The sequence below is a fragment of the Microtus ochrogaster genome, chromosome 1, assembly GCF_000317375.1.
Source record: "Microtus ochrogaster isolate Prairie Vole_2 chromosome 1, MicOch1.0, whole genome shotgun sequence".
Lineage (NCBI taxonomy): Eukaryota > Metazoa > Chordata > Mammalia > Rodentia > Cricetidae > Microtus > Microtus ochrogaster.
In genome coordinates, this window is record NC_022009.1 from 12,276,697 (window position 1) to 12,303,865 (window position 27,169).

General features: G+C 43.1%; 1 protein-coding gene across 3 annotated transcripts in view; it reads left to right on the plus strand.

The window, feature by feature from the left end:
* Syt16 (synaptotagmin 16) overlaps positions 1-27,169 on the plus strand; it is a 264,439-nt gene that overhangs the window by 222,267 nt on the left and 15,003 nt on the right. For 2 of the 3 annotated variants that reach the window (XM_026779436.1, XM_005343210.3), the window contains exons 3-6: positions 8,532-8,744; positions 14,794-15,047; positions 20,240-20,680; positions 23,557-23,746. In XM_026779436.1, coding sequence (XP_026635237.1) covers positions 8,532-8,744; positions 14,794-15,047; positions 20,240-20,680; positions 23,557-23,746 — 1,098 coding nt within the window. The remainder of the gene's footprint in view (positions 1-8,531; positions 8,745-14,793; positions 15,048-20,239; positions 20,681-23,556; positions 23,747-27,169) is intronic. The other variant, XM_026779434.1, reaches the window with a different exon arrangement.

Consider the following 27,169-nt stretch of genomic DNA (forward strand, 5'->3'; position numbering starts at 1 on the left):
TATATATACAGCTTTAATGGAGAAATAGACTTACAGAACCACCGTTCCCACGGAGACCAGGAAAGCAGAAACAAGCACTGCGAGCACGCCAGATTTATAGGTAAACATTAGCCAGAGGCGAACACGCCCCCTAAGGGGCGGGACTTATCCCTACAGTGGGTGAAATGGGAAGTCATTGGAATCTGTCATCTTTCTTGAGGGAGGGTTGTTTTTCTCCAGTTGAGATGACAGCTGCTTCCTTTTGTCTCATGAAGAGTTAGTTTTACGTCTCATTAGTTTTCTGTTTCCTTTTTACTCTTGGTCTCACTTCCAGGACCAACCCTCCAGAGTCTGGTGACAAGACTGAGGTAGTTGACAACTCCTCTAACTTGACCCGATTTTAACTCCTACCTCAGTTTCCCTTGAAGCGAGCAGCTTCAGGCACACATGGCCACCTTTTCCAACCTTCTGTTTTAGGGTTTCTCCCCCCAGACAAAAATACTTCAGGTTTTAGTTAAAGGTTAAGTTCACATGTAGATATTGGGGTTCCTTTTCCATGGCTCCCTCCATTTTGGGAGCCTACCCTGCTTATTTCTAGCTTGCTCTGATTGCCTTGAACTCTGTCTTCTAGTTTCTCAAGTCACTAAGGCCTCTGACAAGAGTCCTAAAGCCCTGTGCCTCCCAGATGCCAGAGTACTTTCAGCAAGAAAATCTATAGCTATGTGTTTCACACAGCAAAGAAGCTTTCTTTAAATTAAAATCCAGTTTTTGCCTGCTTTTGTTCCGTGTTTACAACTAATTTGTTCAAATTTCTTTTTTTTTTTTGCCACAAACCTGCACTTGTATTTACTTTTTTATTTGTGGAAATCACCCTAGTGTTATCTGAACTGAAATAATGTTATAACTTGGTTTTAGTGCAGTGCTCTCTGTATTGCTAAGTTTAGTGACAGATATTTGACTTGCCTCATTCCTATTTAGCTATCATGGGTTATTTCATTTCTTTGTTCCTATGTGAAGGAGAATTGTTGAAATAGAGTGTGGAAGGTCTGGGGCTACAAAACAGGGGCACACAGGACAGCCAGACCCTGACCCTCCCTTCTCAGTAACAAGCTGTTTGATTCTCAGAAGTAATTCCATGCCTATAGGGTTCCACTCTGCAGGATCAAAGGCTTGAGGGCTATCAGCAGTTTTCAGTGCTTTCACATTTATCCAGTGGAGAAAGAAATAGAAAAGAGAAACCGTATCCAAACAAAATAATCCCGAGTGGTCGGGAAACAGACCCTGACATCCACAGAGCGCCGGCCAGCACTCCAGTTTCCACAGAACTCTTGCATTTCATTGAAGAACACTTGATCTTCACAGAGCTTAATCTGGAAATCTTCAGTATCGGAAGGCTTATCAGCCCTTTCCTTGCATGGAGTTCAGGAACCACACTCTTAGAAAGGGGACTGAAGCACGATTAATAAAAACTCAGGAATTTGGGGTTCAACCTGAGGATCTGAAAAGCAAAACACCCAACCACTGGCTCTCCACTTCAACCTCAGTCTGAAATGGCGATCCTGCCTCCCAGAATCTCAGAATGAGACTGTGTCTGAGAGCTGTCTTGCCCTGTCTTATATTCCTCTCTAAGGCTGGGATTAAAGACATGCACCACTGATAATTAAAGGCATGCACAACCCAATTTCTATGGCTACTGGGAATAACGGTGCATGTCATTGTGGTTACTGGGATTAAAGGTGGGTGTTACCGTAACTGGTCAGGTCTGGAAGGCTGACCAGTGTTATTGTTTTACTCTTGGATCTTGAAGCAGTCTGTATTTGTTATAATACAACTGAAATGCCACTACAGGGGACCTTGTCCCATAGGATTTGAGATTGTCCCATCTGACCTCCCTTCTGCTTTTTTATTTTAACCAGCGTCTTGCCTTCATTCCTGTCCTTTTCCACTCACTGGGAAGATGTTCACTGTGGGTCTTTGAGAAGCTGTCTATCAAAGGGGTTTCCTGCAGTCTTAGTTCCGGATGGCACCAGGCACTGCTCCGCACAGCCCACGCCCACCTGTCTCTGCTCCCAGCTGATAAGATGTGAGCAATACTTGGCTCCACCTAATTGCTCTTGTGTGGGTGGGAGGAATTAATAAGCTTGGAGCTGCAGTGATCTTTTACATTTTTTTTTCTCCATCTGTAAAATAGAGCAGACACGCTCGAGAAACCCTTCTTTTGCATTGCCAGTTGGTAGGATTTTTTTTTTCCTTCAAATTTTCTTTTCCCCTAAAGAAGCAACAAAATGAGCAGGTGCTGGGCACTGCCCACCTCCAGACAGTGCTGCTAATTCCCACAGAGCACTCCACCTCCAGGCTTGGGAGAAAGGATTACAAGGCAAGGTGAGAAACACAACCCACATGATTATTTTCATCTCCTACTATCTATCCTAGCCTTGTTTCTTCTACTGTTTTCCTCCAAAACGCCTGATGGTTGACTTTCACATCAGACCCCGAGAGAAAACAGGCACATTTGTTCCTTTGCATGTCAATGAAATCCCATGTCAAGGGGCTTACACACAGGGCAATGCCGTGATGGCACTTGTAGGAATAACAATTAATGTCTGAGTATGCTCTGTGCCAAGCACAGGCTAAGTACAAATGCCTCGTTCATTTCCTTTAGTTCTCTCCATAACGTTCAGAAATAGGGCATGTCAATATGCAGATGCTGATGCTCCTGGTGTGAAGACTGTAAATTTCTTAATGGAAACTTTCAGATTCAAATCCTGGCAGCTTCATTCACGCTCTTCTTGCACGTCTAACCTTGGCAGCTGCTGCATCCAGCCACTTGTGTTGTTCTGAACACTCTGTCTTGTCTCTCTCACCTGGAATATAAAAGCAGAATTTCTTTTGCTCCTCCTTAAACTAGAAACAAAACGTATTAAGAATTAGAGTGAGGGGCATTCTGTGTCTGCTGCAGTAGGGACTTGGCACTGATGGGTCACTGTCATCTAGACTCTGAACTCTGGAAGTGTGAGAAGCCCTCGGTTCTAGCCTGGCAGTGTGTAAATAAAGAAGGCAAAGCTAAGTGGTCATGCATCCAAAGGATGGCGAAAGACTCTGACTTCTCTTTGGTGGAGGGTATTTACATACTATTGCTAAAATCCTTCCAAATGGGAGGTATACATGTCCACCTCTCCTTCCAAGGTCCCAAAGACAAACCCAGGCACAATTAAAACAAGTTTGCTCTAAGAATCAATGAGTCTTTTGAGCTTCCTCACAGAGCATAGGCGAAGGGTTGTTTGCAGGAGGTAACTGCTTTTTCTGAGAAGGCTGCCCTGGGAAGTCTTTACCCAGAAGGGGTGAGGGATTTTCTACAGTTGTGTATGTTGAGGCCTTTCCCCTAGTTCTTTTTCAACCATATTCTCTCTCTCCATGTGTATCAACCCTCCCTGAGGCAACTGCCACATGCAGTTAAGGCAGAATTTCATACAACTTGTTGGGTGTCTGGAGACTCAGGCAAGGGCCCTGTGTCTCTATCTGTTTTCCCTGTTCCACGAGGGAATCTCAACAGTTGACAAAATCCCGAAGGATCTTTGGTGGGTAGGCTCAGCTGAACTCCCAAAGATGGAGGTAGTTTGGCTTAGAGGACAGTCCTCTGTGACCGCTATCAAAACTCTGTCTGCATTCTGATTGAATGAGATAAACAGAACTTCATTTGAAGATGAATACATAGCAAAGTAATTCATCTACACCCAAGATAATTATGGAGTATTTTTTTTTCCTGACACATTGGCAGGCTAATTGCTAAAGGAGTCAAGATTTTAGTAAAAAACCTAACCCTGTACTCTTTTCAGACATCTATCTCAAAAGGAGTTTGAACTTAAAATTCACGTGGTGCTCCACCAAATTCTGCCTTTTCTTTGAAATAAGTGTCATAATTTATCTGAGACTGATTTTTCAGAGACTAAATTAAATGAAACCCAGATCAGCTATTTAGTTGTTGACATAGTTTCATTTCAAGGCAGGTAAATGGATTATTCAAGTGGATAATAGCCAAAATTTGAATTTTGTGGAAAACCCATTAGGAAGTGGGACTGGAGAGTTATGTGGCCACACAGTTTATTGCAAGTACTGGAGAACTAGAATTGGTCCTGGCTTGGGCTGCCTATGGGCTAATGACTTTCCCTCTTTAAATGGGAAATAGATGCTCACAAGAGTCCTTCTCCAGCTCAAGCAATGTGATTTCATTTTCCTAGCAAGAATGCACAGTTTATATATAAGATGTAAGAAGATTGATTTTGATTTCCCCTTGAGGAAGTATTGCCTTTGGAGCAAGAATCTTGATTCCCTACTAAAACTGTTACTGACTGCCACTAAGCCTTAGGCCCTCACTAACCAAATAGTCATGTTAACATTTAATGATGTCATTGGGTCATTGTGTAGACTAAATAAGTGAGCATCTGTCAAGTACAAGAGGAATGCCTCAATCCTTGTCTTAGTCAAAGTTCTGTTGCTGTGAAGAGACACCATGATCATGACAATGCTTATGAAAGAAAACATTTAATTGGGGCTGGTTTATAATTCAGAGGTTAGTCCATATTATCAAAATAAGAAGCGTGATTATCATGCAGTCAGACATGGTGCCAGAGAGGAGCTCAAAGTTCTACATCTTAGCAGGCAGCAGGAAGAGAGAAAGGCATTGGGCCTGGCTTGAACATTTGAAAACGCCAAGTCTATCCCCAGTGACACACTTCCAACAACAAGGCCACATCTACTACAGCAAGGCCACACCTCCTAAAGGTGCCACTCTGTGTCAACCAAACAATCAAATCTATGAATCTATAGGGGCCCTTTCTATTCAAACCACCACAACCCTGCTGGAGGCTGAACATGGGATTGCTGTGACACTTGACTGGTGTCACTGTCATTTTCCAGTGGTATTCAGCGGCAATTGCAGGTTTCCTTCTTAGACCAAGATTGCTCTGAGATCCTTGTGAAGTCAGGTTTAGAGCAGCAGGTGCAGTTATATTTAAGTCAGATGCAGAGTGACAGGCCAGTTCTCCTGCTGCCTGCCCACACTAGTGTAGACCAGCTGCCCTTCTCACCGCTCTTCTCTTTCATCTAGGAAAGAGAGAACACAATTTTGGCAGAATTAAGGCTAAATGGTGAAGCTCTTTCTCTCTTTGCTCAAAAAGTAGTCTATCCATTGCTCTATTTCCCGATGTGATGACATTTGATGGTATGTAAAGTGCTTAGGAATAGGGGTTCTGTGTTTTGCTACTTTTTGTGCTTTGTTTTCTTACATGACTTACTGTTTTCTGTCATTGTTTATCTCTTCAATGGGAATGATGATAGTCCATGATCAGTAAATGGAACATACCAAGTTCCAAGAAGACTGAATGCTGAGGATATGGTAAATGTTAAGTTACTATATGGTTATTATATTGCTCTGTAGATTGTCAGCAACTCGCTGGGGGAAAATGTCAAGGAATGTGTGTGCATATAGATTAATTATCATGAGTAATTGTCTAGGTAGGGGAATAGTCTACATTGACATGTGCATATGAAATGAATGACTTGTGGCTATTGAAATTTTAAAAGCTGGCCTAAGTATACAAATGGAATTGCAGACTTGGGAACGGTGCTAATGCATGTCTAAGTCAACCACCCCTCCCGTACGTCCGCTTGGCTACCTCCTAGGCTCTTAGCTGTTGTTGCACTCTAAGACAGAGGGAATTTAATTGTATCCCTGCTGATTTTTGGTTCTCTCCTTCATGTAGTGGTCCATACAATACCTGAATACTAAGCCCAACACCTGCAGGCATGAAGAGACTATTCATTGTTGGGTTTTCTGGTGGAATGCTATCTGTAGACCTTACTGGAGCATTTAGTGAGAGGTGTAGTTTCTTTGGACATTTTTGTGGTCCTAACATGGTGCTATAAGGAACCAGTAACACTCACGTAAAATAAGAACATTCTCACGTGTGAATCAGATGCTCCATGAAGAGCTGCGAGGAACAGATTGAACGTCGATGCCCTTAGTCAGCAGTGATGGACTTAGAGGAGTTGGATGCTTACAAAAACATGGGGGAAATGATGGAGACATTAAAAATGATCCCAAACGAAGGACACAGGGCCTCAGGGATTAAGTAGGCCACAGTAGCAGCTAACATGAGCAAGCGTTGTAAGGACCTCCCTAACACCCGTTACTCACAATTCTGCACTCCAGGGGTCTAGGTCAGGCTGTGTTGACTCAAATATGGGTGTGTAACCTTAATTGGTAGCAAATCTGCAGCCATTGTTGGACTTCTATCTGACTTACCCTTTCCTTCCTTCTCCCCTGCTTCCCACCATCTTGTCTCTTCCATCCTCTCCTCTCCTCTCCTTCCTTTCTATTCCAATATGGGGTAAAGGAAGGATGTTCTGATGATATAATATCTAGATAGAAAACTCAAAGATGAGTTACATTCTTAATAAGTCTAGATGGGAGACTGGATATGAGCATTCAGTAACAGAGGGCAGTGGATGAAGGTGTGTGTGGGTGCTCAGACTTGGGACAATACTAAGTATTCACCAAATGCTCGATATTTAACAAGTGTTTGTACTTACTGTGTAACGAACATTGTTTTACATAATAGGATGACATCAGTTAACAAGGGATGTGATAGGCTCATTTTTGTAGATGTTCTAGAGGAGAAGAGAGGACGGAGATGAGGACTAGTCAAGGGAGGATGATCAGGAAGCTTCCAGAGTGGAAGAACAGCCCAGCTGAGACCTGAATGGGAAAGAACCAGCCTGCCTGGGAGTCAGGGAGGCAGAAGGAGTAACAAAGGCAGAGGACTAAAAATCACAAGTATTCTGGGTATGTCGGAGAGAGTGAGAGACTCCAAGTGTGCTGGTGGGAAAATGCACAAATAATCTAAATGGTGTCTCCTTAGCATGACTGCGATCAGAACAACCAAAGAACAAGAAGTGGGAACCTAGTTTGCAGTTGGCAGGACGTCTGACTGGTGAAGCCACTGGAGCAGACAGTTTGGAGGGTCCTACAGAAATGTAAAGGGGAGCTGTGTATGCCCTAGCCGCCCTGTTCTGAGAGCTTCACAGGAAGGAAAAGCCATCTCATAAAGACATCTGCATCCCATGTTCATTATAGCATAATGATATGGAAACGGCTGTGTTTCTAAATGAGAGATGGATAAAGAATACATGTGCATATGTGAGTGCGTATACACGTTTCTAAAAAGTGTATTATTTAGTCTGAAAATGGACTGGCTTTTCCATTTGGCACAATGTGAATGGACCCAGAAAATCTCAGACCAAGTGAAATAAGCTAGACACAGGGAGAAGTTTATTGCATGATCCCACTTATGTAGAAAATAAAAATGGGAGTACAGTATATAAAAACAGAGGCATAATTAGGCTTTCCAGAGTTGTGTGGGGAAGGTGGTTCAAAGGATGCAGCATAATAGATATGAAGGCTAAAGCTTCTCGTATTAAAAGCACAGCCTGAGGGTCTAGTCTATATGCTGTATTGTACTGGAGATTTTTATTACGTAAGTAGATTGTAGTCTCCCTTGTCACATATTAAACAAGTAGGGATTTGAGAAAATAGGTCAGTTTTTCTCACTACAGCAAGTTTTTTTTTCTCATAGTATCATGTAAACCTCAAATATACCCAGTGATATATATGCAAATGTGTATTTGTCTACATGCATATATACATATTTGTACATATATATGGTGCAGCTGCTCATGTACATGCCCGTGTGCTCATGTGGAGGTCTGAGGTTGATATCAGGTATCTTATTATTCTCTGATATGTATTTTAGCAGGACCTTTTTCTGAACCTGGAGCTTATGAATTGGTTAACTCTATTAACCAGCAAGCTCTAAGAATCTGCCTGTGTCTAGGCCAGCAGTACTGAGGTTACAAGTGCATGCTGGTACACTCGGTTTTTCACATTGGGGCTGGGGATCCATAGTTCTGTCCTCTTCATGCATGCATGGCAAACACATTAGCCACGGATCTATCTCTCCAGCCCCAGTAAAATACATTAAAAGCAGTAATTCGGATTGAGTTGAGAAATGTTTAGAACATTTGTGATTCAAACAAGTAGAAACCCATACACACAGTGATCTCTCTACAATGCACGGAAGCCTCTGGAAAATCCTAGCTGCAAATATCTCTTCTCTGAAGGAGGGCGTGGTTCTGTGTGGTTTAATAAATGCAACAAAGACAAAGTGCACCTTTTCCAAAGAACTCATATTGGGCAAATGTGCCTGTAGCAGCTCGGCTTTTCCTGTTATGGTTCTATGCACCATCACCACCAGCAGGACCATTGGCCATCCTACTGTTTCCTCCTGGGTACCAGCCATCTCTCTCTACTTATGCTATGAGCTATCCCTTTGGTGGGAAGAGTTGTTTTAAGAGTGCTTTAAATCCTTTCTATCCAGTTTGAACTTGTTCCACCCAGGCTAACCACCACACTTCTTTCTCCTTTTCCTGGTTTGTCCATCTCTGGGTTGGATCACAGGGCACACAGGAGACTCATGACTCTTGTTTATTTCCAGCTAACAGCTTTGGGGATGACGAGGAGCCGTCCACATCTTCTGAGAGTGACGAAGATGTGACCAAGCAGTTTGAGATCTCTGTGTCCCGATCCCAGAGTTTTCGTACAGGAGCACCTGAAAAGGGAAAGACCACAGAGTTGGAGCCAAAAACAAAATGCAACCATTTGCTGTCCGTGCACCGACAAGACAGTGCTGAAGTGTCTGCTAGTGAAGGTATTCAATTCAGCTTGTTTCTCTCCATCTAGGCAAGGGCTGGCCAGCGCTGAGAATAATGGTGGGTAATTTAAATACTTGTGCTTGTAAAGTCCAGAGAGGGAAAAGAAAAGAAACCATGGAATGGGAAAGAGTCCACAAAGAATAGTATAGCATTTCTCCATGCTTCTCATCCTCTTGATGCCTGGAGTCCCGAAAAGAGATAGATGCTGAACCGGAGAAGAATCTGGGAAAGGCAGTTGATAAAAGGCTAGAGAGAATGGGCCCCATCCAGCTTCCTCTATGCCTACAGTGATCTGCAGCCTCCAGCCTTCTTTCTCTCATGGGAAGCTTGGCAGCCACAGTGATGGGGACATCATAGTACATCTTTCACGTTAACTTGAGAAAGAGGAACTGAGAAACCGTAATTTAGAGACTTTGATTAGGCAATGAAACTAGGATTAGCAGAAAAAGAACAAAGGCTCAACTAGCCAACAGGACCCTGTTTGCAGGGCAGGAAAAGCTTGCTACTCATCATGCAGTTAGACTTATTGACACAGCTCAACAGGACCTATTTTAGCAAACCACAACATAAATGGCTGCAGACCCTCGGCCCTCCCTCCCCGACTCTTTCCTGTTCCCTAGTGTTCCACTCTGCCTTGCTTTCTTTCCACCAAGTAGGCAAATGCTGGCTAATGAAAGTTAATAGTAGTTGATTCCCTGGGAGTCGCTTGTTTAATTCTAAAGCTAATGGCCCCATTTCCCAGAAGCCCGGGCGTCTCGGGTCTGATTTATATAACTGGCGAAGGCTCAGAGAATGGAGCCAGCCACCCAGCCTTACCTTCCTGGAATCCACGGTAACTTATCCTTGTCAGAACTAGTAATTCTGAATTTTTGACAGGTAGTGATAGAAAAGATAAAATTCTCTCTATTGGACAGAGGACAGAGTCTACCACATTGGATGAATTACTGTAAACTCTGAGGAAAATCCAAAGGGTTTTATAGAAATAGCTGCACGCTAAATTTGAGGCCATCAAGGCTGTGGGAAGATTAATGTTTGCATTGCTTATTTTTCCTGCCATTTCCTTTTATTCATCATCACGCCAGTGGAATTACTTAAAGAATAAATTTTCCTTTATAGTTCACCTCCTTTCTGTTTAGCTATTTTATTTTTACTTAGATTCAGTTTAATTGTAGACCATTTTTTTTTCCTGTTTAAAAGTGCATTAAAATGTTGGACAACAAAATTAAATGTTCAAAATCCAAGTGAAATCTTTATTTGGGATGAGTTGCAGGTATCTTACCCTATGCTTTACACTGTTGCCAACTCATTCTTTCACTAAATAATATATTCGTTGAGAATCTTATAAATGTATACAGTAGATTTTGATCTCACACACACCTTCAACTCCTATGCTCCAACAACTACACCAGCCTTATATCCTCTTTTTTTTCCCTTTCAAACCAACTGAGCCCAACTAGTGCTGCACACACAAACGTGATGGTAAGGCCATTCATGGGAGCATGGGTAATCTACAGAGGCTCAGTGAACAATGACTCCCCTTCCCCCAGCGGCCATCACCTGCGCTAGCTCCTTAACTAGGAATGAAGCCTCTCAGACCCCTTTCCTATCCATGCTCCAATGTTAACTGGCTTGATCTTGTTCAGGTCTTGTGCAGGTAGCCTCTGATGCTGAGTGCCTGAGTACAGTGGCCATGGTATGGCCAGAAGATGGCACTTTACAGCACTCTTGCCCAGTATGTGCTGATTTCTCTTTTTCCTGCATTTACTTCCCTCCCTCTTCCAGAGTCCCTCCTCCCCCATATCCCCTATCAGGCCATTCCCCTTGACCTCCCTCCCATCTCCTTCTGTATTTACCTCCCTTCCTTTCCCTAACCCCCACTTTGCCCATTTTCCTGATTATGTCACGTGTGCTATGCTATTCCCTTCTCTATTGCTTCCCACATGCCATATCCTGGCAGTGATCCCATTTTTCTTTCCTGGTTTCTGTGGTTACTACCTTATAATAGTGTATAGTATACTACTATATGCTTATATCTCAAGATTTGGAGTTAGGAGCCACCAATAAAAGAGAACATGCAGTGTTTGTCTTTTGAGCTTAGGTTACCTCTCAATAATATCTTCTCTAGTTTCGTCTATTTACCTGGAAAGTTCATGAGTTCTTTTTTCTTGTAACAGAAAGCTTGAGTTCCAGGCAGAGTGTGAGCCTAAAGCTTAATTGTTGACTTGTTGGGTGTGCTTTTTTGGTTTGTTTTGAGTAGTCACCTTAAAGCTAATTAAAAGTAGCTGCTTGTTATCAGCATCTCTAACTGCAGCCCGTGGGCTACATGTGATCCAGGAGAGTTACAAATATACCCCAAATGCAAAATAATTAACTTATTTAAAACATTATGAGACATGAAAATATTCATAATGCTACTGTGGACTTTCTGAGTGTCAAATTTGTAGATAACAACAATGTCAAAAACTTGGGTATACCCACTGAGATGTTTTATAAAAGATAGATATTGTGTTTTTTATATCACTAAAAACAACTCATGTCTCTGATGTCTGTAGCCAGTTTTGTTTGGGATGATGTACCAACCAGACACACACACACACACACACACACACACACACACACACACACACACACACGTGTGTGTATTTTAAGAGTTTTCTTTCAAAAAATTAGCTGATCTGATCACACTGGGCAGATACAGAAATCTCCAGCTTTGGCCTCCCTGGAGTAGGCTGTGAGGAAGTAGTTGTAGGCTCTCAGATATGAGCTGGATCTTCCATTCTTAGATACAATTCTCCAGGGAAGCCTCAGTTCTCTTTTAACTAACTGATTGTCTCCTGCTTCAATCACCTGCAAAATAATGTCCCATCAATTCCTATTAGTGTTTGAATGATTGGCATCCATAACCCAGTGAAAATTTCATACAGATGGACCACTGTGGATAGTAAGTGGAAATCTTTATATATGGCGAGATATAGAGTATGGTAGACAGTAACTGGATAATAGAGTTTTCCATTAAAGTGACTCACTCATAAATCAAACAACTTGAATACTGTATCTAATCACATCAATTTAGTTGATGCCACACAATTATGTCATATAATTTCTAAGAATCCAGGATCTATTTCTGTGACAATAGGCTATTACCTTTACATATGTGTTTAAGGTGGTGTGACCTCTGTCATTTAAAGGCAAGGGAACCTTTCTGTTGTGTAGAAAGGTGACCTACCATTTCCTTTCCTTCTTGTTGCTACTTGACTTGTAGACCAGACTTGATGTTCTAATTCATCCCTTGCTTGTCTGTCATGGCAAGTGCTTTGTTACATTAATACAGTTCTATTTTTTCAGTTATGAATAATGTTTCAAGCCTTAATGCAGCTGTTGAAAGTCCCACATTACTGATCTAGGTATTAACGCCATAGGAGTTAAAGTCACGAGACAATTTTATAGGGATAATTTCTTGGCAAAGTTAGGTTTTGTGCTGAAGTCCTGCTGGGTGCTGCACACATTGATAGATGGTTCACTGTTTAATAGGACATCTCACTGTTCATGTTTGTGAGGAATGGGTGTGCTAATTAGAGACTTAGGAGAAAATCCTGCTTTATTGTTGTAGGTTTTTTGCATGAGAAGTTTCCCTCATTCTGTCGTTTTGCTGTGGCATTTAAAAAAGTGTCTTTTGCCAAACTACTGAAAGTATGAATCTAGCATTTTTTGTGGCATCCTGTGAAAGCGTTTCCTAGGAGCCTGGACTGAATATTTAAGAATAACACAATAGAGAGAGGAATTTTTTCAGTGACTGGTGTGGTGTTGAAAAACTAGGAATCCAGAGTCCAAAGTTGTGCTAATTTGGTCTCCATGAATCGTATTTTTTAAAAATATACATGAGAAGGAATATATATTAATTATACCTTATATATTTTATATTTATGATTATAGTTTATATATTATATGTAATATATTTGTGTGTGTGTGTGTCTGTGCCTGTGTATGGACATGTATGTACAGGCTCGAGGCTGATGTTGAGAGACTTCCTGATCATTCTCTACTGTAGTCATTGAGTCAGGGTCAGTCAGTCAAACTCAGAATTTGCTACTAAGCTTAGTCTAGCCAGCCAATTTGTTCTGGGAATCCCTCGTCTCTGCCACTTTGACACTGGAATTACAGATGTGCCATCCTGCCCACCTAACATTTACGTGGGTTCTGGGCATTACAACTCCTATACTTATGATTTCATGACAAGTGCTTAAGCCTCTGAGCCATTTCCAAGCCCCACATCATGTATTTTGCGCTTGAATCAATGTATCAACCCTATATACCCTAGTTCATTACTGTCACCAAGATTCCACATGATTTTCTACCTGACTGCTTCAGTAGGTACTACATGACTACTTTGGAAAGTCATTCAAAAGGCTTAGTGGAAATGTTGCAGCAGACAGACTGTGTGTGCTGATGTCTTCTTGGAGCAGATGCTGTACATCTCATCTGAGCAACTGCAAGGGCACATAAGAGCTGAATTAGGTTGCCTGTTGGCTGCCTGTCTCAGTTAGGGTTTCTGTTGCTCTGACAAAACACCAGGACCAAAATGCAAGTTGGGGAGGGAAGGGTTTGTTAGGCATACACCTCTGCCTTGCTGTTCATCACTGAAGGAAGTCAGGGCAGGAACTCAAACAGGTCAGGATCCTGGAAGCAGGAGCTGGTACAGAGACCATGGAGGGTCTGCTCACTGGCTTGCTTTACGTGGCTTGCTCAGCCCACCTTCTTATAGAACCCAGGATCATGAGCCCAGGGATGGTAGTACTGCCATGGACTGGGCCCTCCCCTCATTGATCAGTAATTGAGAAAAGGCCTTCTAGATGGATCTCATGGAGGCATTTCCTCAACTGAGGCTTCTTCCTCTGACGACTCTAGCTTGTGCCAAGTTAACACAAAACCATCCAGTATACTGCCCCGCTCACTGTGTTTATGCTTCTCATGTTTGTGGAGTATTGAGAAGGACTGGGGGCTAAAGAGGTTAGACATCTTACCTGGGGTGGGGATGCCAGGGCTGGAAGCACTGTTTGGGAGAAACCTGTCGGGTTTGCTTTGTCTGCTGACACTAAAGGTATAAAATCAGATGGATAGGATTTTGAGACATATGGGGGAGGAAAGGAAAGACAAGGAGGATTGGAGGCAATGGGAGAGAGGATGAGAAAGAAAAGCACTAAGTTCCTTATATGGGTACTGGACATTGGACCTAGGTCCCTGCACTTACAAAGCAAGTGTTTTATCAACTCAGACATTCCAAGACTTGGTTTAATACTTTTACCTTTCTTATTTATTTATTTATTTGTTTGTTTGGGGGGGGGATTCAAGACAGGGATTCTCTGTATAGTCTTGACTGTCCTGGCACTCACTCTGTAGACCAGGTTGGCCTTGAACTCACAGAGATCCGCCTGCCTCTGCCTTCTGAGTGCTGGGATTAAAGATGTGTACCACCACCATCTGCCATAGCCATTCTTTATATTCATAATATTAAGGAGTAAGAAGTATTAAACCAGGGCTGTGGGGGTGTCTCAGGTTATAAAGAACTTGCTTTGTAAGAACAGAGACCTGTGTCCAATGTCCAGTTCCCACATAAGAAAGTGCAGTGTGGTGTTGTATGTTTGTTATTCTAGGGATGGGTCAACCAGTGTAACTGAATTGGTGGTCTCTTGGCCAATGAGAAACCTTGTCTTAAAAAAGGTGGATTGCATTCCTAACAATGACACCTGATGTTGTCCTTCAGCTTCCACATGCATGGCCACACATGCATGCCCACCAGCAAACACAAACAGACAAACACACATGCATAAAGTATTAAGCTTACTTATTTCACATAATAAGCTAGTAGTCTTTTTGAGTACAGGGACAACGCTTATCCATCATGTGGGCAGTATTGTCTTTGTGGATGTTATTATTATACGTTTTGTTGCTGTAGTCTTGACTGTTGTAGCTACTATTGTTCAATTTCTCTAGCTCAAAAGATATGAAATATAATGTATTTGAAATGGTTTTTTATTACAAATTTAGATTTGGATGGAACCAGCCAACTCAGTTATTCTGAGATTCTGTCTTACGAAGATCAGCCCATCACTACCCTCTCACAGTCTCCCTGTGAGAGCAGAGACAGCAGACACCATGGTCCTTGTCATCAAGAGACTGGCGTGGTCCGAAGCCTCAGTCGTCCTTGTGTGGAGAGCATCCTGGAGGCGGAGACCGTGTTTACTAATCGGGGCTTTGAAGATTCCTATGCCACTCACAGCTCCTCTGTGTGGAGTTCAGAGGCGAGTTGTTGGCTTTCTTTCCTTTTTTGGCAAGTTTTTTCTATCCTTTGTTTCAGTACCATGCACTCACTCCTTTCCTCCCTACCCCATCGGATATCTCCAGACAGGAAGTATTGCCTGCTTAGAAAACCTATTTGCCTAGGCGACCAGAGTCTCTGTGAATGGTAATAAAAGAATCACAGATACATTCTTTCAAAATGGAAGGAGAAAAATAATATGGTTGGCAGAATGGAGAAGAGCTGTCAGGGAATAAGCTTTCATGGGGTTGTTCTCATACAAAGGGGCTTGCAGATCTTTGGAGGGCCTGATTGCTTTCCTTTGTGGAAAAGTGGATGATGTTCTATTTCACCCCAAATCTTCAGCTTTGGTTGCTAAAATAAAAATTACTAGATAATTTACTAAAGTAAATGTCCCTCAAAATGAAAGTCCACATGAAATTGTAATAAGGATCGTTGTAGATTTGAGTTGAGCTGAAGGTCTGGGAGGTAGCAATGAAGGTAAAAATTCTCTGGCCATTGATAATGCTTTTTGTAATAAACATTTGATGGAAGATGCAACTTATGAATCTATCTTTCAATTAAAGCTTGTCTATTATGTCTGAGTAGGACTAATCATGACAACAATGGCAGCCATGATGGAGAGGGACCCCAGCTACTACAGTAAGGGGTTTTACAAACATTGTTTTATCTCCTAGGCATTTCTGATTGTTCTTTGTGAGCTCCACACATTCTATGATTCCCTGATACTAAGAAGCATTAGCTAGTGGTATTTAATATCTAATTTGAAATCAATTTAGATAAACATTGAGTAGTCAATATTCATATGACCCATATGATTGCAAGTATAGAATGAATTGATTACGACAGAGGAAATAAGTGTGTGGTGGTGGTGGTGGGGTGAATCTCTCTAGAAGAACCCAAAGTTCACCATGAATAAATGCTTAAAGAAATGCAAAAGAAAATTGTAGAAGATCATGTTCCAAAGCCTTGCTGTTCTCATGTTAGTAGGAAGAAGTAGGATGTGTGTAAGAATTCCTGTGTGCACATGATTGCATGCGTGTCCTGGCGCCTCTGTGAGGCTGTTTCTGCTGAGAGCCAGAAATGGAAAGATACCTGGTTTATGGTTTGTTAGAGCCTATCCTTACCACACAGGCACCCACAGCCACTGGCTTTCCCCAGTTTTGTTAAAACCAAAAAAAAAAAAAAAAAAAGACAGAAACAAAATGCAAGTCTGCTCTCCATGGTGTCACTGCTCAGCGTCAAATCGAATCCCACACAGTATTTAAAAATATTCCCTTTGTCTCCCTCGCTGCAAAAAACAAGCCAGAACTATTTACCTGCCCGCTGATAACTCTGTCTCCCTGATAACGGTGCCATTAGGCTTGGGCTTGCCTTCTCCACGTAACCTCCCAGTTCCCTGCCTCCTGGTGCTTTAATGGATGACTTATGCTGAGGGTGCTGAATGTTCTCAGACTCCAAAAATACCCAGACAGCTCCGTGCGCGCCATTCAACCTCCTATCTATTTTGAGACAAAAACTGTAATTTGGTGCTCCTACTGTAGAACTTCAGATCCAGCCCAGGCAGTTCCCGTAACTGGCTGCTCTGCAGGCGTAGCTTGCCTCTTAAGCATTGATTTATTTGTCTCTTAGCTGTGTTAAGAACCTTGTCTTCCCTGGTGTATCTGGCATCCAGAACGTATCGTGGATCCATTTACTTTGGGCCACAAGATGACATCAACACTATCTTACTAAAACAGGAAGCCTTTTCAGTTTGACAGAAAATCTTTAAACTTACGGGGGTTTTGACAGTTTGATGCAAGCATTTCCACCTTAAGGGGGAAAATCAGGACAGGGGAGCTCAAGGAATCATTTATTTCATCTCAGAAGGAAAGCACTCACGCGGTGTGGCTACCTGTTATGATCATGGATTTTCTAGTTTACCCGCAGCTGGCAAAGACCATTGACTTTCTCCCGCAGACCTAGGGCTTGGTAGGAAAAAAATGATGGGAAGGTAGCTGGCAATTTCAAACGTACAGAGAGAGCCAGGTGTCCCACTTTTCTTCTCTGCTTTCCACTGATTAATTGGTTGGCCTTGAGAAGTTAATTAAAATCTGCCAAATGGGGATAAGAAGGAAGAGAGTTTTACCTTGCAGGAAGGTCAAACAGATTAGCAGTATTAACAGTACCCATACAAGGAGCTCCTTTGGTGGCCCAGTGATAGGTAATGTGTGTTGAAATAATTAATTGCTATGAAAATACAAACCTCCACAAATCTCTGTCTCAAATCAACCCAGGGAGAGGCCGCGAAGCCCAGTTTTCATGGGCAATACCTGGGATTGGCCCACTGGGAGCCCAGCTGCTGCCCAGGGCTGTGCTTCGCCCAGCGTTCTCAGAGCAGTTGTAGCAGAGCTCTGCCCAAGACTCCTCAGATGCCTGCAAGTGCAGGGAGTATCATGGATAACTTGATGGATGTGCGGGGAGATCCTTACCACCAGGGCCTTTTACCTTGGCATGGGAGTAGATGATGAAGCCAGTGACTCCTGCCTAATGTCAAGAGCAGAGACCTGAAATAGAATGTCAGGCCATTATAGTACTGTCATCCAGCTTCCATCCCTGCTGCCTTCCATCCTCATCTCACACACCAAATGCACATAGGAGCATCTACAGTGAAAAGTTTGGCAGCAAGAAGTAGGTCATGCGGCTTGAGATTTTGACTATTCAATACTAGGTAAGGTGTGCTGTGACCCTGGGATTGGAAGGGTATTAGACACAGAGCCCATTTTAGCTTTGGTTTCCTTTCCCATGAAATGAAGATGCTAAAATAACAGCTTATTAGGCAGATATTAGCATCAGAAAGCACAGTGTTTCCTAGTTGGGTTCCCCAGTAAGACAGAGCCAAAGGTAAAGGCTTTTGTTCCCTACCTTGCTATTGAGTGCATTCTCAATAGATGAGGGAATGAGGGGGAGGGAAGAAAGAAAAAGGTTATGGATGAAAATGTGCCATTGAGTTGGCCACCACCCAGTTTTACCAGTCGCTTTATCTCGTGGGACATACTTCATGAAATTATAACCTGCTCTCTAGTCATCTTGCCAATGGGAAAAAGTTTATTGCATGGAGTATTAATGAGGGTACATGCTGGCATTTTGAAACATGGTGGGAACCAGAATACTTTCTAAGTTTTGGTACCAATGGACCAATGATGAGAACTGAGCGTTATATTTTATGAAAAGAAGCTAAGAGCTTGCTGGGCTGTGCCAGGCTTCAGTTTCTTAGAGCCCAGGTATGCTGTGCCTGTAGAGGAAAATGGAACAAGATTTGAGTTCAAGGGGAGTTGAGGTGTGCAAGAACTGCCTTTTAAAGTCTATCGCAGAGTTGATGTGGTACCCGACATTAAGAACTTAAAAGAGGCTAACTATTATGATTTGCATCTAGGCAAGCCATGTAGATGATCAAGAGTACGTTAAACTAGATAGGAGTTTTAAGGGGAGACAGGAGCTTAAGAAAAGATTCTGCCTTGGTTTTTCAGTTAGCCTAACTCCTTGGAGACTCGCTTCTAATATTATATATACACTAGTCGGTTGTATTCAGAAGTCTCTATAGCAACGACTGCTATCACTTGAAACAGAGTACCTCTGAATAGAAAGGCTCATGCATGATTGCATGCGCAGGGGAAAGGATAGAAGAAGCTTCGCTTATTTTTCAAGAAAGCTGAATTTTCTTGGCAGGGTAATTTGAATCTTAAAAAGGAAGGGCATTTATTAGATGTCTCCGATATGTCAAGTGCACAGCATCCCTATGTAGTGAGTATCATCCTTATTTTACTACTGAAGAAAAATAATGTAAAGTATTAGGTGATTTGCCCCGTGTTATGGAGCTTATAAATATCTAAAGACCTGACATGTAAAGAACGTTTGGTTCTACAGCCCCGTGTGCTTCCCCTATGTTCTGTGGATGAATGTGCATATTGAGGTACTTTATTGTAAGTTTTTGAAGCAGGCTCTGAATTAGCAACCAACATCTAGAGTTCAATTCCATAGATAAAGAACTTATTTACTTTAAGAATGGGTTCACAGTGACACCCCTTTAGTTATAGGTAAGACTCGGGCCCTCAGGGAAAAATTTAAAAAAAATATATTGATGTAGTGATTTGTTGGTGTTGTGGTCATTACAGTAAATTGTGTTCAGTTTAGTTTTCCAGTAAGGGCATCAGATATGAATAGCTACGTGCAAATTGACAGCCAAGAGTGGCATTCTGTAACGAAAGAAGCATCCTTGAAAAGAGGTAACTCCATGCCACTGTAGGGAATAGATACAGAGTCTGGTGGGAAGAGGAATTTTCATTTTTTCTAAAACTTCCCAACCCTACATTCTTATGTAGGCATATACTAATGTACACTCTTCAGTTTGGCCAGGACCCAACAGAACCAGTGACAGAGTTAGCATTTTAACCCAGGTTTCCTGGCTCCAGGAGTGCTTTCTGCTGACTGCTGTGACTGATCTCTTTTGCCTTTCCTTTGAATGATCTGCTTAGACTGGTCTCGCTGTGGCCAGCATCCCTGGCAAGCATCTCAGAAATGCAATCTCTGGCCCCAGCCCTTGACTTAATGAGGGTCCTTGAGTGACTCAGCTGGCCATTAGGGGAGAAGCTCAGCTGTTAGTCTTTTCTCTCAGGAAATTTGAAAACACACTGAAAGATCAGTTGTTTGAGGCCCCACCCTGCCCCCCAACTGGGATGTTTGCCCATGGGAAGTTTCTGATTCGCAGACAGCAGTTCCAGGCTTAGCAATTACTCCCTGGGACTCAAAAGTTGCCTGTTGGCATTTACACAGTTGGTAGTTGACTTAATTAGGGACTTCATATCTCAGTTGGCTTCAACCATAGCGGGCACTTGTACTTTTTCGTGAGGCAGTGCACATTAATGCAACTTGAAAGATGTGTCTCATTCATTTATTTAAAAAAAGAAACATCCTCAAAAACTTACCCTATGCCAGGCACTGTGTTCTCCATGAAGTCATAGTTTGGATAGAGGGGCTTAGCACTCAGACCTTTCCTAACACAGAAGAAGGCCATGTGTTGGAAGTCAGAAAGCTTGGGAGGCAAGGAAGCTCCGAGGGGCAGCGACCTGCTAACATGCTATAAGACATCACCATTTCCTGTCCTCATATTTTGGTTTTCCCCTCTGCTTGTAACAGCAGCAGGATGGGACCAGCCTGCAGGTGCCACCCAAGCTCTTGGAGCCTATCTCAAAATGCGGTTACCTAGATATCGTCTTTGAATATAGAGCCGTAACCCAGAAGCTCACCGTGACCATTGTGAGAGCACAGGGCCTTCCAGATAAGGACCGGAGTGGTGTCAACTCCTGGCAAGTCCATGTAGTGCTCCTGCCCAGTAAGAAACAGAGGGGCAAGACTAACATCCAGAGAGGGCCCAATCCCGTCTTCAAAGAGAAGGTCACCTTCGCCAAGCTGGAGCCCAGGGATGTGGCTGCCTGTGCCGTCCGATTCCGCCTCTATGCTGCCCGTAAGATGACCCGAGAGAGGATGATGGGAGAGAAGCTGTTCTGTCTCAGCCACTTGCACCCAGAAGGGGAAATGAAAGTGACTCTGGTTCTGGAGCCAAGAAGTAATATAAGTGTGAGTATATTAACTGGTGCTACTGCTGGTCTGATGTGTTCAAAGACCTGGGGTTGCCTGCCCTTGATTTACAATGTTCAGCTTGTGGATTCATAGATGTTAATTTAATTTTACATTTGGCTCTCCTCCTTGTTAGCAAGCCACGTTTGTGCTTCAGGCACACTGGGTCTTCCAAGCCTGTCATCTGGTACCTTGATGGATATATTCTCCACCCATTCTTGGAAATGCTAGTGGCAGCACAGTAGAAGGCATGGGAAGCCAGGGAGAGGCTTTTGACTTCATGGATAAGCATCCCTACTCCTCCCATTCCCAGGGTACATTATAATAATTCTCAGACATGGTGCTCTTTTGCTGTTGTTTTCTTGAAACAAGAGTCTTACTATGCAGCCCAGGCTGGCCTCAAACTCATCTGTAGCCCAGGATTCCCTCCAATCCAGGATTCTCTTGCCGCACCTTCCCAAGTGCCAGAATTACAGGTGTGTATGCCTGAACTTGTTGAGGCAAGGCTTTCAACAAGCACTCAAGAGCATCCTACAACAGCAACCCCGAATGCCTGACACTTCCGAGACCTTCCATCCTTATGACTGGTCTCCTACCGTGTGTCTTACTCCCAAGGGCTTCTCTTGTCTGAGAGGTGGACGGCCCCACTGCTGCTTTGGGTTATCTGTCATGCGATGTGAAGAGCTCCTTCTACAAAACTGTGTAGAAAGAACAGGCAGTTGTGGTTAGTCAACCAATCAGTCATCCATCCGGAGATGTTTCCTGGCATGTGCTACATAAGCCAAATAGCTTACTGAAGCAAGGAGACAGCTATTATCCCTTAGTCTAGTGGAGGAGGGTGTTGACAGGCAGGTCTTGGTAAACAGAGCTCCACAGGCTAGGGCTGGCTTTGAGTGGCCAGGAGAGGGTTCTTTTGAGACAGTGAAAAAATAAAAACCTCGAAAGGAACCCACATAGCTCAAACAATTGAGGGAACAACACTGGTGACATGCGTGGGTGGATTTTCAAGACTAAGGGAGGCACACACAGGCATTGTGGAGGAAAAAAAAAAAGCGTTCCAGGAAGGCCCATCCGTCTGAAGGTCTAATTCTGCCTGAACATCTTTATACTGGAAACCCTCATTTTTGCCTCTCTAAATCTATGCCACCTACTGTCTTCTGAGACCCGCCTGCTGGCAAGCTCGCCTTTCCAATAGCCAGCTCCAAAACTGTAGCGCTCACCCATGACCTCTGAAAGCTGTGCTTTCTCTTTAGATATGAGCAGAGCCTGGCTCTCTGGTGGGCTAGTGGAATAGTCCCCCGCTGGTGACCTCTAAATCTCTGCTGTTTTCTGACACAAGGGTTAGAATAAGCTCAAGAAAGCACAAGCCAGATCATGTCTCATGCCTACCCAAATCCTTCCTTTACTTCAAATCATGAAATCATACAGAACAGAATTCAGAGAGGAGTCAAAAAGAGACCCTGCACTGTGAGGTCCAGGCATGAGTATGGCCACACCCGTTCTTGTCAGTGCCAGACTCTGGATTGGGGGCACAGGCTGATGGGGAGAAGGAGCCAGTCTAAAGAAGGAAATCATCTCACTTATTATCTACTATTGAGCATGGTTATATGCCAGATATGCATCTATGCAGGAGGGGCTACTAAGTAATGGGCACGGATTTAAGAACTTTTAGGGGTAGGGAAGCAGTCCTATGAGAGGCACCACAGTAGAGGTTTCTGTAGAGGTACAAGGATGGGCACCCTTTTTCCCAAGGATGCAAAGGCTTCTTTGTTGTACTTCTAACTTCTGGGCATCAAAGCCTGTAAGGCCCCCATTGAACCCCCTAGCCATCCTGCTTACAAATCATGATCCACGAAAGCTCGGACGCTCTTACAGAAACAACACATGATTTGGTTAAGATGATGCCTTCCCTGGACATGCACAGCATTTGATGCCTTTTATTGTTCTTGCCTATTGGGATGCTGGCAGGAAGTTTTAGAAAATAATTTCAGATACAGATCTGAGATAAGTCCCAAGACATTTGTGTCCTGCAGAGGAAGTGGTCTGCTAGAGGGACCGCTGGCTTGCTTTAGCCAGGCTGATGCTTGCTCATGCTCCTTAGTGAAAATCAGTGTCTTCATCTATCTTGTTCTCTTTGTGATGTGTCTGGTGCATAACAATGGCACTCAGAAGTGTGCACATGAATAAACATGAGAAAAAACCCAGGCTCTCTCCTTGGTTCACCTGCTGCTGCCCAGGTCACCAAGATCCACAGTCCATATATCTGATCCTCTACCGAATATCAGATAGTACAAGTGCTCACTTCCTGTGTAGCTTTTTTTCCATAGGAGACAAAAGTTCCTATATGGAATACACTTCCTAAGCAGCTGAACCAGACACCAGGTGTTTCATATACTGGCCAATACCCAGTGGCCATTTCTTTTACCTTTGAGACAAAACATCTTCTGTATTGCCTTATTCATCAAGAGTGAAGAGAACAGAGATAGAGCTCAGGCCTGGAGTGGGTAGGTTCCACAGAAACATTCAGGAACAAATTACACAGGAGGGAATCTTGGCCTATATTAAATGTATTATTCACACCCCATGTATCTTTGAAGGTTTGATTTACACTAGCAATAACATCTTTGTCCGTTCTCTCTTTAGAGAGGAAATATTGAACGGAGAGCACTCTTGGAATGAATATGTCGGCTAGTACCACAGGCCATCTCATACACGGCTGCTTTTCCCAGCACATTGTAATTCACACGGAGTGCCCATTAGTAGTCTTTGGCAGTCATTAAGACCGGGTCACAATTTCACCAAACATAATATCAGCTTTCTCTCACAGAGAGGGGCGCAGCACGGGCCAATGAACTCTTTGTGTTCTTCCCCTCCAGAGTGGAGAGTCTCCGCTTAGCCCATCTGTGGTGTCTCACAGTGACAGTGCTTCATCCACACAGTCCCTGTCTCATGGAGGGGTGCCAGAGCTGTTGGTGGGACTGTCCTACAATGCCACAACAGGGCGATTATCTGTGGAAATGATCAAAGGCAGCCATTTCCGCAACCTCGCTGCTAACCGAGCTCCTGGTAAGTATGTGTCTGCTGCTCTAGCGCTGGCATCTCCAGAGGCAAGGGAATTCATCTTAATTCTTCAATTTTTTATGGTAAAAAAAATAGACTTGGTATGGCTTGGGCATGGCTTTCTTAATGGCTTCTATTTAATTAGAAGAAAAATTTCTACACTATCTAAATATATCTTGACGTGATTTAGAATGATGTGTGTGTGTCTATATTTCCAGAAATGTAAGATGCATGGGAATTGAAATCTGCCTCGTACAGAGGCACAACCCTGACTTTGGGGGGGAGGTAGACAACTGTGCTTTAATTCCAACTCTATTGTTACCCATCACTTTGTTCTGATCTTGCACAGTCAGTTTCTTGAACTCTTCTTGACTCACCTGGAAAAACTATTAACCAATACCTTCCTGATAGGAGTGCTGTGATATTTAGATAAGTAAATTTATATGAAGGACTTAGCGTAGTGCTGCGTGTACACCGAGCACACCGAGATGTTAGTAATGGCTATACGGCAAAGGGCATAGATCAGGGGCAATGCAGGAAACTGATGACTTCTGAGGACACTGTTAGGAAGAAATGCTTGGGACAACCCTTTCCTTCCCTTGGATGGAAGTTAGGGTTCAGGAAGAGTAAATAACCACTGCTACCAGTTGCTTCAATAGCCCTTCAAACTAAGAATTTGGATTATGGACATTGAAATAATACTATTACAAAATTACCTCATTTTTTTTAAAAGATCTTAGTTACCTGATGAAGAAGATTTGGAAGATAAACTTTGGCTTTTGGGACCTTGTGTAGATACATCTAATTAAGGGAACATAATTTGCATCTGGCATGCTAGCTGCAAGAGAGTCATAAATACACTACAGAATTATTTCTAGCCTCTCCTGAACAAGAAGGTGAATTTGAAGGTGGGAAAGTAGAAAGGAAGGAATCTGCTTCCCAGGGGAACTAGAATCTCATTAACAGAATGACAAAAATCAATACAATGCTGACAGTTGATGAGCCTTGGCTTCACGTGGGAGATCGAGGTGAATAGTTCCTATAGCTGAATCTGAGACTTTCATTTCCCCTACCCTTCTGCTGCGCTGTAGACTTCCAAGCATCTGTTGTAAGTGGCTATCTTGCTAGCCAAACTTTTAAAGAGAACTAAGGGGGCTAGCTCAGCTAGATAAGTCATGGCTTTGTAAGTACGAACACCTGAGTTCAGTCCACATAACCCATGTGAAATGGTGGGACAAGCGTAGCCTCAGCACTGGGAAGGAGGAGACAAGAGGATCCCTTGGGCTTGCTGGCCAGGCCATCTAGTATTGCTCAATTGGTAAGTTCCAGGGCCATGAGAGACCCTATCTAAAAAGAGATATATAACGTTCCTGAGGATGAAAGCCGAGGTTGTTCTCCATCGTTCACATTAATGTGAACATACAGGTGAACTTGAACACACACAAATAAACATACTCCCCTCGACACACATGCATTAACAAACTGTGTTAAAGCCAGCAGAGAAAGCCCCAGATCTCCGGGGAGTGGAGTAAACTGGGCAGTGTATAATCCACATTCCATGGCACCATTCAGGCAGGTGAGAGCTTTTTAGAATGTACAATAGGTACTGATTATTAACTGTAGAGCTAGAGGCTCGGATAGACCCAGCTTTTCTTTCTACAACAGCCCAGTACTTGCTAAAATCCTGATTTAAGAGTCTTCCCCTGGAGCACCTGCCAATCTCCTTTACTCTGATGCTGAGATCTGGTACTAGCCAAACAATATTTGGGGAACATGATGGAAATACAAAGAGCGATGAAACTGTGGATTTTAGTCATGGCCCATTTAGGTCCGAATTAGGAAGCTCTCCTCTGTGTGCGGATGGTATAGCCAATTCAGGGAAGGAGTACAGCATGGTAGCTGAGAAAGAAGCATCTAGTAGCTAACAAACCACACTGTAAATTCAGGTTCTCCTAATTATTAGCTGTGAGTTACTAAGCTATTCTGAATTTGTTTCCTCATCTGAAAATAATATATATTTTTAAGTATGGATAATACACATAGAACTGTGATACCTAAGATTATACCTTTGTATCTTCATATAATTCTATTTTAAAAGTGTGCCCAAAGAAGAAATTATTGTAATAAGTATTTAAACCCGAATAGAACAAAAGGGTAAGTCTTAACTTGGAAATGGTTTTAATTCTATAAGTTTAAGTTCATATACACAAGTGTAGAATTTTTTATAGGCATAGTGTCACAATTTAACTCTGACTGGCATACTTCATCTCTGAGACCAAAGCATTAGGAAGCAAGGCTGTGGTGAAGCTCTTCATTAAAACCGAAACCACGCAGTGGAAACAAAGGGGGTTTTGTCTGTGTAAAATGCTGGTTGTTGAGGAAAAGCCAATTAGGAAGGGATGAGAAAGTAAAAAAAAAAATTCCTCTGTGGATCTCCTGCAAGGGACTTCCTGGTCCTCTCAGGTACTCAAGGGGCTGACAGGCTTAGCTGTGCATTGCGGCACAATCACTAACGAAGCTGACATCGACTAGGCAAACTTCGGTTATGTATTTGGTGGCATGAGGTAACTGAGCAGAGATGGAAGAGGTGGAGAAAGAAAGGGACAGGAGTCGGTCGATCAATGAGCTGTGGGTGAGAAACAGGGCAAGAAGGATGCGGGCTGCACCGCTGACCACAGCAGGAGAGGGCAGCCAGTGAGCCCTTGCCTGCGTTAGTGGATGCCCACGGGCCTGCCTGCTAGGGGAGAGGTCTGTCTAAGAAATGGACATAGGCGGGGTCACAGAATGCTACACTTCAGGCTCTCAGCTCCGGTGTCTCCACTCTTGTGAAAATTGCAGGAGGCCGTGATTGTGAGCGGTGGTGCTTGGGTAGGAAGGAGGCTGAGCCTGAACATGGGGAGCTTCTCTTCTTTGCGGTATCCTTAAGGGTTTAGCTTGCGGAAAAGAGACAAAGGGTGAAGTTTAGACGTGACAATCTCTTGTCTTCTGATGTATCATAAAAGAAAAGACCTTTGAACTTGCTGGTTTAACCCTGTCAGAAGGTTGCTGTGGTATCTTAATTTTTTTTCTCCTTAAGCAAAATAGGCAATTTAGAAAAAGAGTAGATGGAATTCTTTTCCTTTATAAGAGCCTGAGAGGAAACAGGCAGGCAAGTTGTATTCAGTTCTTCCACATCGAAGGCAAAATCCTTGGCGAGGAGACTCAGCAGGCCAAGGAAAACAATGGTGGAGACATGAGGCACACCAATTATGAACCTTACAACCAGAGTCTTCTTATCCTTTGTTTATCACCAAATGGCCAAAGCCAGAAGGTTTCATGATGTGGGGAATATATGTTCATGGTGGTCAGGGTTCTCTAGAGGAACAGAACTTACAGAAGGAATCTTTCTCTCTCTCTCTCTCTCTCTCTCTCTCTCTCTCTCTCTCTCAC